Source organism: Vombatus ursinus, unplaced genomic scaffold (genome assembly GCF_900497805.2).
Source record: "Vombatus ursinus unplaced genomic scaffold, bare-nosed wombat genome assembly UNPS02010284.1, whole genome shotgun sequence".
Lineage (NCBI taxonomy): Eukaryota > Metazoa > Chordata > Mammalia > Diprotodontia > Vombatidae > Vombatus > Vombatus ursinus.
In genome coordinates, this window is record NW_020950062.1 from 5,777,758 (window position 1) to 5,789,896 (window position 12,139).

Genomic DNA, 12,139 nt, shown 5'->3' on the forward strand with positions numbered 1-12,139 from the left:
CTTCAAAGGCTGTCTGAATAACCTACAGGGCTGATTTCTAAATGAGGAAAGGAAGGGGAGAAAACCTTAATCTTAATTCAGTAATTGGCTATTAATGTAGGAGAGAAATAATCATTTCTCTCAGCCTCACTCTCCTTATTTGCAGAATGAAGAGATTGTCTTCTGAGGTCCCTTCTAGCCCCGTATCTTATGACCCCAAGGAAATCTCAGATCCTTTAGATATTGAGCTAAGCAATATGCTAAGATAGGAGCTTTGATACGAGGTGGTGTTGATACAGAGAGAAAACAAAACCTTGATGCTTAACCACATCTACTTCCTTTCTTCATTCTAGTTCTTGGACATCTCAGTTAAGTGGACTGCACAGGAAACCCTTCCTCCGAAATACCTTCATTATGACCCCGAAACATCTCGTCAGCTGCTGTGTGACCAATGCCCTCCAGGCACTTATCTGAAGCAGCACTGTACAACAAGGAGAAGGACCCAGTGTGAGCCCTGCCCCCATAACTACTACACCAAGAACTGGCATTTTAATGAGGAATGCCTATACTGCAGCGGAGTGTGCAAAGAGCTGCAGTATGTGAAACAGGAGTGTAATAGTACTCACAACCGAGTGTGTGAATGTGTGGAAGGACGGTATCTGGAACTGGAGTTTTGTCTAAGGCATACTAGCTGTCCCCCAGGATTCGGTGTAGTACAAGCAGGTAGGTGGCTGATTTCCATCCCTAGCAAAATTAATTAATGTTGTACATAGCACGGGAGAGTAGCCAGAGTGAAAGATAAAGAAACAAACTTGTTCTGATGACATTACAGGATAGCAAACTCCAAAGACTGTGGAAGAAGCTTCCTGGGTTGTACCTCTGCCGTGGACCGTTGCCAAAAGAGCCACTCTCTAAGGAATCTGGTGGTACTAAAATGCAATTTAGTGACGAGTCTCAAATGCAGCAAATTGCCCTCTAATGAGAAACATGATGGATTGCCCTTTTTTCAAAGGAACCTACTCTGGGTTACACTGTTTATACCTGATAAACACTCCATTTTTCATTTGGAAGCTGGCTGCTTCAAGCTACAATGCTTTTTGACAAACATCAGAAATGTTAATTGATACCAAGAGAGTAATTATACCAATATTAATGAAGCACTAGAGCTGTAACAATGCACAGTTATAATAAATTATGTCAAAAAAAATGAAAGCCGCTTGGGAGCGCATATTTTTATTATTAAAAAGAAAGTCGGCTCTTCCTTTGGTAGGGAATTCAAATGTGTGCTGTGTGTCTGAAAAGGATAAAGCCTGGATCAATGTGTCTTCAATAGTTTTATTCTTCATTTTAGATAAAGCAAATTATTAAACCCACTCAAAAATGCTCATCTATAAACAAAGTGTTCCCTTTCCTTTGTATTTTGAAGAATAGGGTGGTGTAATGGTTAGAGAACTGTCCTTGTAGATAGGAAGAGCTAGGTTCATCTGACACCCACTGTCTAGGTTCCCCCGGCAAGTTATGGAATCTCTCAGTGCTTTAGGCCAGTGGCGTCAACCTCAAGTAGAAATGGAAACCGCTAAACCATATGTAAGGATTCCTACAGGCCACATATTGACTTAGAAACCCACACATTAACATTATCCACGTTTTATCATATTTTAATTTATCTTGTTAAATATTTCCCAACTACATTTTAATCTACCCTCTCACCCTTTGGCCCCAACACACATACTTGAGAGTGTTGCTGGTGGATGGCCTACTGGACAATGTTTAATACCTCTGCTATATGCAACTCTGTAAGATTCTAAATTGTAAAGAAGATGGCAACTTGTATTGACAGAGGGAGTTTCCTCACCTGGGAATTCCCTACATCAATTAAATCGCAGGTTCTGACCTATTTCCTTTATCCTACATTTTGAGAATACAAATTTGGGTCAGATACCATGGAATCCACAAGTTGATTTTTTGCTTACCACATTTATAAAATTCCAACATAGCCCATACATACATACTTGAAAATTTTTAGAATATTTCAAAGTATCATGATATTTTAGAACTAAGCCTTCAGAGATTATCTAGTCCAACTAAGGTCAATAAAATTTAAGGAAGACCTACCCAAGATTACATAACTGTTAAGTGAAAATGAGAGGGTAAGACAGATGATACACAGCTAGGTGGCTCCAGTAGAAAGAGTGCTAGGCCTGGAGTCAGGAAGTTTTTCAGTTGTTTTAGTCACGTCCAACTCTTTGTTACACCATTTGGGGTTTTCGTGGCAGAGATACTGGAGTGGTTTGCCATTTCCTTCTCCAGCTCATTTTACAAATGAGGAAACTGAGTCAAACAGGGTTAAGTGACTTGCCCAGGATCACATAGCTAGTAAGTATCTGAAACTGGATTTGAACTCATGAAGATGAGTCTTTCTGACTCCAGGCCTAGTCTTCTATCCATTTACCACCTAGCTGCTCTCAGAAAGACCTCAGTTCAAATGCAACCTCAGGGATAGGTATTGTTATTATTCCCATTTTACAGATGAACCAACAGGCTGAGAGAAGTTAAGTGATTTATCCAGGGTCACGAAGCTAGTAAGTAGTGAGGCATAATTTGAACTAAGTTCTCCCTGATTCTAGTGCACTACACCACCTATCTGCCTTTGCCACTTCTGTCCCTGTAGAATCACTCTACCAAAATCACAGAATTTCAAAGGTGGAAGGTACCACCTCAGTGGCTATATAGTTCAACCCATTCCTGAAAAAAAAATTCCTTCTGCAATATACATGACATTACTTCTTCATCATCATCATCATCAATATCATTGTCATCATCATCTCTCCCTTTCCCTCCATCTCTTTCTCTCTTTCCCTCTCTCTCTTTCTCTTCCCTCTCTCTCTCTCCTTTCCCTCCTCTCTCTCTCTCTCTCTCTCTCCCTCTCTCAAATTAGTTTCCTGGGAATACTTGAGGGAGGAATTCTGTTGACCCAATCCCTCCCTACTTGTATTGAACATAGGATTATTAAAAATAATTTAATCTAGACTGAAGCAGAAATGAACATTTTAAATTTGAGTGAAGAAATTTATAGAATATTAAAGCTGGGAAGAAGGTACCTCCTTGAAGGAAGCATGAAACCATGTTTGCAAAGAGAAATGTCAGGCCAGAATGTTCAGGACAAAGGCAGCCATTCTATTTGACCCCACCACAGAAGGTCTCATTTACTTCTGTCTCCCCACCACCTCCCCCCTTTCCCTGAATACACAAGCTGTCCTCTCAACTGGAAAATGTTTTCCAACATAAACAGATGGAAGGATATGGCATGTCCGTTTCCAAAACATTAATCTTCTCCCACCCCACCCCCTTTTTTCAATGAAATGCCTCTGCATCTTGTTTTCTTCTCCTGACCCTACTATACTTCTAAGCCACATGGAATTTCTTATATCAGAATGGTGGCCTCCTCCAACTGTATTGCAGGCTTATTTCTGGACATTCTGGTGCTGCTAAGGATTATGCTTTGTATTTCTGCTCACATGAGATTAGAATACAGGGTCAACCACATAGATTTATACACAAATATTGGAAAGATGCTATATCCCTTCTGTGGAAGTTCTTTCCAGCAACACTAATTCCCCCCACAGCTCTTTCAATCAACAATCTGTAACTTAGTAGTTCATTCCTAGATAGTTACCTGAGGCACACAGAGAGCTTAAGTCCCTTTTCCAGAATCACAAACCTCGTAGGTATCACAGCCAGTATTGGAACTCAGGTCTTCCATATACCTCTGCCTTTTGGCATCCCTGACCACTCAGGTCATGGATCACCTCTACCAGGAAGCCTTCCTGAACCCTTTTAGTTTTCATGATTTCTCCCACTTTCTCAAATTACCATGTGTATACTTATCTATTTGAGGCAGCTAGGTGGTGCTGTGGATAACCTGCCCTGTCTGGAGTCAGGAAGACTCCTCCTCCTAAGTTCAAATCCAGCCTCAGATACTTATTAGTTATGTAACCCTGAGCAAGTCACTTAACCCTGTTTGCCTCAGTTTCTCATTTGTAAAATGAGCTGGGGAAGGAAATGGTAAACCATCGAGTATCTTTGCCCAAAAAAAACAAAAACAAAAAAAACAACCAAAAACAAAAACAAAAATAAAAAAAAAAAACAAATGGGGTCAAGAAGAGTTGAAAATGACTGAAAAATATTTTGTCTGTTTACATATGTAATAACTCAATAGAATGTGAGCTCCTTGAAGACTGAGACAGTTTTTCTTTCTTTTTTTTCTTTATATCTCCAGCCCTACCAGGGATGGAGAACCTGAGGTCTCAAGGTCACATGTGGCCTTCTAGGTCCTTGGGTGTGGCCCTTTGACTGAGTCCAAGTTTTACAGAACAAATCCTTTTATTAAGAGAATTTGTTTGTGAAGTTTAGATTCAGTCAAAGGGCTGTACTTGAGGACCTAGAGGGCCACATGTGGCCTCAAGGCCCCAGGTTTCCCAACCCTGCCTAGCACTAGGTAGGCACTTAATAAATGGTTGTAGGATTCATTGGATTCCTGACTCTAAGATGTTTCCATCTTGTCCAAAATAGTATAATAATGTCTAAAATGAAATTATATTGGAGATTTCTACAGTGAAATTATAGCCCTTTGATAGTCTATTCACTAGACCACATTATTTCTATTTTTCTAAGCTTAAAATAAAATAAATTAAATAATAAAATAATAATTAAAATAAATTTTCCCATTGCTTGGTACTCATACCTCTTAGAAGGGATATTGAATAAAGAACAGGAAAGTATTAGGAAGCTCCTAGAGCTTTCCTTAAAAGTTTTCTCACTGCTACTCTATCTTCACCCAAGCCATAAAATGGCCACTAGTTGCAAAGGAAAAAGACAACATGGGTTACCAAATGGGGGGCTAGCCTTGGAGTGAGGATAGCCTGGGTTCAGATCCTGCCTCTGACGCATCTTGACTGTGTTACCCTAGATAAGTGTCTTAGCCTTCCTGTGCCCTCCAGACAGCTGTCAAGGCTATAAATTAGGCAGCTGGTATTGTCCTACTTTGGCAAAACAAAGTCACGCAAAGTCCCCCATACTAAAGAAATCATAGGTCTGATAAAAAAAAGAAAAAAGCCAGAACGAAAGAGAGAGAGAGAGAGAGAGAGAGAGAGAGAGAGAAAATAGGTTATAAATAGGATCTTCTATGTGGGAGCTGACAAGTTCCTTCTCTCAGATGAGTAACAACAGCTCATAATAATAGCTAACATTTATATAGAGCTTACTGCAGGCTAGGTACTATGCTAAGTACTTTACAATTATTATCTTATTTGATCCTCACAACAACCCTAGGATGCAGGTGCTATTATTATTCTCATTTTTACAGATGTGGAAAGTGAGTCAAACAGATTTAAATGGATTACTTAGGGTTACACAGCTAGTATCTGAGGCTGGATTTGAACTCAAGTCCTTCTGACTCTAGGCCCAGACCTCTATACACTGTGTCACCTAGATGTCTCTAACTGGAAAGAGAATCACACAATTCTCCCCATTTCCATTTACATATTTCCAGCAGTTAGCATTGTATAGCATGTTGTTGTCCAATGCATTTGAATCATCTATTGTTGTAAATATAATTTAAATACTGCTAACCCACACTAGATGGAGATATTTTCATATGCAAATACACTGTGCAATATGTGACATATCCATGCATAAAAGAGAGTATTGACATTATTTATTTTAATAGCATCTTTTATTTGTTGTCTGGTTCAAGTTCTCCCTATTAATGTTTTCTCCAAACATCTCAAATCTCTTCCCACAGTGCAGTGAAATACCCATACAATCACAATTCCTGTAAGTTATAATGACTGTTCTCTTGAACACGACAGCTAAAGCAAAATAGGATATCATGGAACATCTATTATGTTGCTCCATGGCAGGTTTACATTTTGGAGGCAGCTCCATTTCCTTTCCTTTGTTCAGCACTTTATTATATTGTAAAATTTTACTTCCTGAGGTTAGCACATTTATTAACCAGTGTGTATGCTGATGTACAAGGCGAGCAAGAACATCACTGGGGCCTGGTTAGAATTTAAAGACATGACATTTAGATTACATTAATTCCTAGGAATGATAGAACAACAAACAGAACTTATTTTCCACCACAGTCCATGATTTTTCCAGAACAATGGTTTGAAGGACTCAGTCGACAGCTGTTCTTTCCTGACCATTCTGTCTGTGGTATAAGTGAACATAGAAAGTCAGTGAAAAGGATAATGTGGTCTACAGCAGTAGGGAGGACTTAGCAGAGGACTTTTTATGGGATTATCAGAACCATACTAATACCATACCTGCTGTGAGAGTCTTTGATTCTGAAGTGCTAAACTGACTGTTATCTTTCCTGAAGGAACCCCAGAGCGAAATACCATTTGCAAGAGGTGCCCAGATGGATTTTTCTCAAATGAGACTTCCTCTAAAGCACCTTGCCGGAAACACACAAATTGCAGTGCCCTGGGTCTCCAAATGGCATCAAAAGGAAATGCAACTCATGACAATCTCTGTGCTGGAAACACAGAAGCAACTCAGAAATGTGGAATAGGTAATTATGTTCCAAAAGCTTTTCTCTGGCAGAGTGGCAGTATTTTGCATAAGGCTGCCCTAAAACCTCTTTCTTTCTGCCTGTTCAGCCATTTTTCTTCATCTAGTATGGTTTACCATGACTCATTCAATGTCATTCAGTACCTCCCTGCTACGACTATTATTCAGTAGTCATTTCTGAATATGGTTGCTATAGCTATGATCTTTCATGTGCATATCTACAATTTAATAAGAATACTTCAAAAATTACTATTATCTCATGCATTCCTATTTCCTGGCTGACATAATCTTTTCTACTTTCATTTGGTCCTCTGCTATCTTCCTCTCCCTTTGTGCCCTATATTCAAATATCATTCATTGGATGGTGGGGAGGGAAGGAAGTAGGAGAGGTGTAGAGTGGGCTGTTCAATAAAGAGAAAAGTTCAAACAGTGGAATATTTTTTAAAGATCATATTATCACTCTCAACTAACATATGTATTATTGACTAAAGTATAAATTAGACCCTAACAGATGAAATGAGGTCAGCTAATGAAAAATTGTAATTCATAATAGATTGTTATAGCATAAGAGGCGTACGTATCATTAACATCTAAATCCCAAGATCTTCCACTTGTTTCAAACATTTTACTTGATAGAAGCCAGATGTACTTCAATTTTTGATGGATCTGTTATCTCATTCATGAAGGCACAGACCATGATCCATTCATACTTTCTCATTCTGTCCAAATCATGCTTATGTAGCCCCCAAAATTCTACATGGCAGTCCACTCAGCGTGCTGGTGGACTTCTTCATCCCTTAACATTGCACGGATACCAATAGAGCACATGGTTGTTAACTGGCTATTCCTTGATCTTACTATATACCTGAATTAATTTTGAATTAGTGAGAGTTTTTTGTCCTTCCTTGACTCACATTCTAGACTTTTAACTGTCCCTCACTTAATATTTTGCCCAGCATCACCTCAGACCCTTGGTGCCATGCTTAGGAAGACCATAACCATTATCTGTCAGATGTTGTCACATGTTCCCTCTAAAACTCAGCTCTTTCAGAAAACTGAAGAGAAGTAGTCTATAGAGAAATAGAATACAGACTCCTATTCAGAGCACTAGGCCCTTCTACTTGTCCTCTATGTGACATATGTATTTTATGTGGAACCTTGATATGCTTGTTCTAAGTCACATTGTAATTTCCTTAGGAGTGGATACTGTCCATTTTGTACCCTGAATCCAAAGTACCCTGTGGATACTAGATAAGCATTAATTGAATTTAGTTATTTAAATTAAATTAGAGAAATAGTTTGAGGCAAAAATTTAGTCATGTTGATGTTATCATTATTCTTTAAAATTAACTGAGTAAGAAAAAATATTAAGTGCCCTAGAACACTTGGAAATTCAATTCACCTCAATAAACAATTAAGTGCCCACTCTGGTCAAAGACATAAGTGAAACACAATTTGCTCTCACGGAGCTTATATTCTACTTCTACAGTTCTAACCAAGGTGTCACTACACAAGGAATTTCAGCTAAAAGAATGGTTGTACACAACTGAATTTTAACACAACTGGTCATAGGAAACTAAAGTTTCTAGAAATCAATAGTTTCTCCAGAATCAAAGAGTCTAAGATCATTGTTACACTAATTTTCCTCTTTCATCCCATTTAGATGTCACCCTATGTGAAGAGGCATTCTTCAGGTTTGCTGTTCCTACAAAATTTACCCCTAATTGGCTCAGCGTCCTGGTGGACAGTTTGCCTGGCACCAAGGTGAATGCAGAAACCATAGAAAGGATTAAACGAGGACACAGTTCTCAAGAACAAACCTTCCAGCTGCTCAAATTATGGAAGCATCAAAACAAAGACCAGGATATGGTCAAGAAGATTATTCAAGGTATGGTATTCCAAATCAAGACCCAAGCAGGGATCCAAGTGAAATACTTTCATTGACAAGTGAGAAATCATCAACATCCCTGTTGAATAATACAGAATTGATGATCCTCCATCTTGAATTTTTGCCGAGTTCCAAATAACATGGTCAATATGCTAATGTAATTTAAGATGCCATTCCTCCCAAAAGTAAACATATTGACCTGTTTTCATGTTGTTTCTTTTGGAAGCCAAATGTAGGTACAATGTAAGAAAAAGCCACTGAGAGTCTAGTAAGGCTGAAATAGATTGCAGGAACTGCCTTCTACACCTGGAGTTTGACTTCTTAGTAGGTTCCTTATTTTGCTAGCAAACAAAAGGCAACTAACCACTATGGGCCTCAGTTTCCTCTTTCATCAATGACATATGTTTTATTTATTCGTTAAAGCACCTCATATTTATCAGGCAAAGTTTATAGGCATCCTCTCATTAATCCTCATAATGCAACCTGTTTTTAAAGACATGATTTTAAGAATTTATGTTGTGAGAATTAATGGGACAATATCTGAAGTTACAACTTCTCCAGTTAAAATTCAGAGTTCAATAAAACTGTTCTATTAGCTGGAACTCATGGCCTAGTGCCATGGTTGGAATTTGTTGGAATTCTGTCAGCAGAAGGAAAGCAAGGACTGTTAGAGCCAATATGATATAGTGGAGAATATAGTAGAGATATTGTATGAAGATTACTTAGGTTCAAATTCCTTCTCAGATACACAGTACCTGTGTGACCCCCGGACAGATCCTTTAGCATTTCTAGGCTTTGGTTTCTTTATCTGTTAAATGAAAGGAGTATAACTGATGATTATTAAGGTCCTTTTGCATCAGTGATTCTATGAATGGGATTCTTTTAAAATCAGGCATTCATGAACAGCATCAGAGATTTTAAAACACTCCTAAAGAAACTTTCTTTTTCCTTTGTTCATGCTAGGAAAAACACAACCCCAAAAATACAATCCAAAACCTTTTTTATAATCAGTTAAACAAAGGGAAAAGTCAAATTGCATCCAAAGTAAGTTCCAGGCCTTGGGACACATAGATCAAAAGGGAAGGTAAAGGTTCTAGGCCAGTGGATATTTGGCATCCATTCTGAAAAGGAAAATTTAGAAAAAAACATTTTCTGAATACACTTTGTCTATAGACAATTTCGTAGTTACAAATGACCCAAAGATAATTTCTTTCTTAGTGTAAACATCTCAGATTACACAACAGCTGGTTGCTTTCATTTGTTGCAGATGGCAGATTTCTTGTGAAAATGGAGGAGGGAGACTAAAAGTTTTTTTCGAAAGGATAATTGCCCCCTAAAACTGAAAAGGCAGTATCCTATTTAAATAGAGCAGCTTCTCTACACATCATCATATCATAGTTCACCTCTGAAGTCTTCTCTTTATGAAGTCCATTTGCTTGTTTATTTCTTAATATGTTTTCAGAGATTATTCTCATCATGTGGATTGCATGAAATTATGTATTTATTAGAGACTGACTTGCTACCACAGAAATTAATTTTGGTTAGAACAGATTAACTATCAAGAGAACGAGAAAACATTAACTTGACTACTCTTGAGCAGTATACTACCTATTGATCAGGATTGTCATTATTTTTGCCTTGGCTAAATCCATCAGATTTGTGCCCAGTGATGATGGTGCTCCTGTATGTGGGGCCTACTGGTTTTTAGAGCTGTTCCATTTTTCAGAATTTGATTCTATAGATTGTGGTATCATTAGATCATTGATGATGTTATAGAAATAATACCCCTACCTCAACCCACACAACCCAACATTCAATTAATCCTAAATAATATAAATAACTATTGTCTGGGTTAACATCTATTGACTTTATTCCATTGTGACTTTATTGTTCTTTTCAGACTAAGGTACTGGTTCCTCTCAATTCTTATTATTTTTAGCAACTTATTATTTTATATTATTCTTATCTGCTTAAGAAAAGTTATTCTCAGAACAAAACCATCACATACTGGCTTAAGAGACTTTATCAGGGGAATGTGAATCCATAGCATCTCTTTCTGATTCCTAATTTACACAGATATTGACCTCTGTGAAAACAGTGTGATGAAACACATTGGACGCTGGAACCTCACCCTGGAACAGCTCTGTAGTCTGATGGAAAGCTTACCGGGGAAGAAAGTAGGAATAGAAGACGTTGAAAAAACTATGAAGTTATGCAAATCAACTGATCAGATCCTAAAGCTGCTTAGCCTGTGGAGAATGAAAAATGGTGATCAAGATACTCTGAAGGGTTTGGCACATGGACTGAAACACTTAAAAACATACCATTTCCCCAAAGCAATCCTTCAGAGTCTAAGGAAGACAGTCAAGTTTTTGCACAGTTTTACAATGTACAGATTATATCAGAAGTTATTTCTAGAAATGATAGGGAACCAAGTCCAGTCGGGTAAAATAAGCTGCTTATAACCAGCCATGACCTTTGGGGTAGAGTTCACGCACACAATGAGATGATGGAACATGTGAGTAAGTTATTCCTCAGTCTGTTTAGTGAGGTACATCTGGGTGGGTGGGGATGCATTCTGTTGTTTTGGGCCAATATGTGGTAAATAAGTGACTACCCTGGTGATGTGCAAGAGACAGTATACCCCCAAAGTTCAATACACCCCAACCTTGGATCTGGTTCAATACTTACTGACTCTGTTTTCCTCTTTACTGTTAGAAGTAACTCAACTGGAAACAATAGCCCAGACAGAAAATGTTTTTACTTCATCATGCCTTACTATGCATGGGAATGTCTAACTGGGAGAACTTGGAGTTTTCAGCAGTCCTGGATGCTTTTATCCAAAGGCCGTTTTTTGATAAAGCTCCATACATGCTGATAACACTAATACAGTATTTGCTATTTATATTCATTCAGATAGGAGGTTTGTACATATTTATCATCTTAAATGGGAATTGTATAAGACTTAATTTTAGAAAGAGAAATTTATATTCTGTTTATTATTATGACAAATGAAAGTGATAAAGTATATATATATATATATATATATTTTTTTTTTTTCAATGGAGACTATGTAGCATTTCCTAATAGGTCCTGCCATTCTCCCTCCGTGGAGTGTTGTTTATAATGTAATTTTCACTGTATAAGCTATAATATCTATGGATAGGAAAAGTGTATAATTTAGCTGAGTTTTTAATGTGGGAAAATGTGTGATATGTAAATTATCTGCTCTGAGAAAGTGAATGTATCTTATTTAAAAGATTTTATGATTTTACTTTATAAATCTTACCATTAAATTTTTTTCAGTGGACTTTTTGGTGTTTTACTTTTTATTGTTTCTGCTTAAAAAGGGCAGTTTGGGATTTGTGCTTCTCCTACTTTTCCTGCTCTACATATCTTGCCTTCCGTTAAGTAAGAGCCCAGAGCCTAGAATGATAAAAGTATTAACAACAGCCTATAATTTCAGCAGGCCATTTAAGATACAGCTAATCCAAGAAAACTGCAAATATTGGGAGATGGCAAAAACTTTTACTCACAAAAACAAGCAAAGATGAGATCCAAATGGTCAGAACCTGGAAAGCAAGAATAGCAAACACTTCAGTACTTGAAACAGAAGCCAAGATGGAAATTAAATTCTGAGGTTCATGAGCAGATGGATAGGGCCTCAACTAGAAGGCTAGTGCTTTCCTTGCT

The 12,139-nt window shown here is 37.8% G+C and overlaps 1 protein-coding gene across 1 annotated transcript in view; it reads left to right on the top strand.

The window, feature by feature from the left end:
- The window catches only part of TNFRSF11B (TNF receptor superfamily member 11b), a 47,687-nt gene extending 36,003 nt beyond the window's left edge, over window positions 1–11,684 (top strand). Inside the window, 4 exon segments of the mRNA XM_027854046.1 lie at window positions 333–702; window positions 6,368–6,559; window positions 8,222–8,446; window positions 10,523–11,684. Coding sequence (XP_027709847.1) covers window positions 333–702; window positions 6,368–6,559; window positions 8,222–8,446; window positions 10,523–10,911 — 1,176 coding nt within the window. The 3' untranslated portion in view covers window positions 10,912–11,684.
- The last annotated feature ends 455 nt before the right edge of the window (window positions 11,685–12,139 follow it).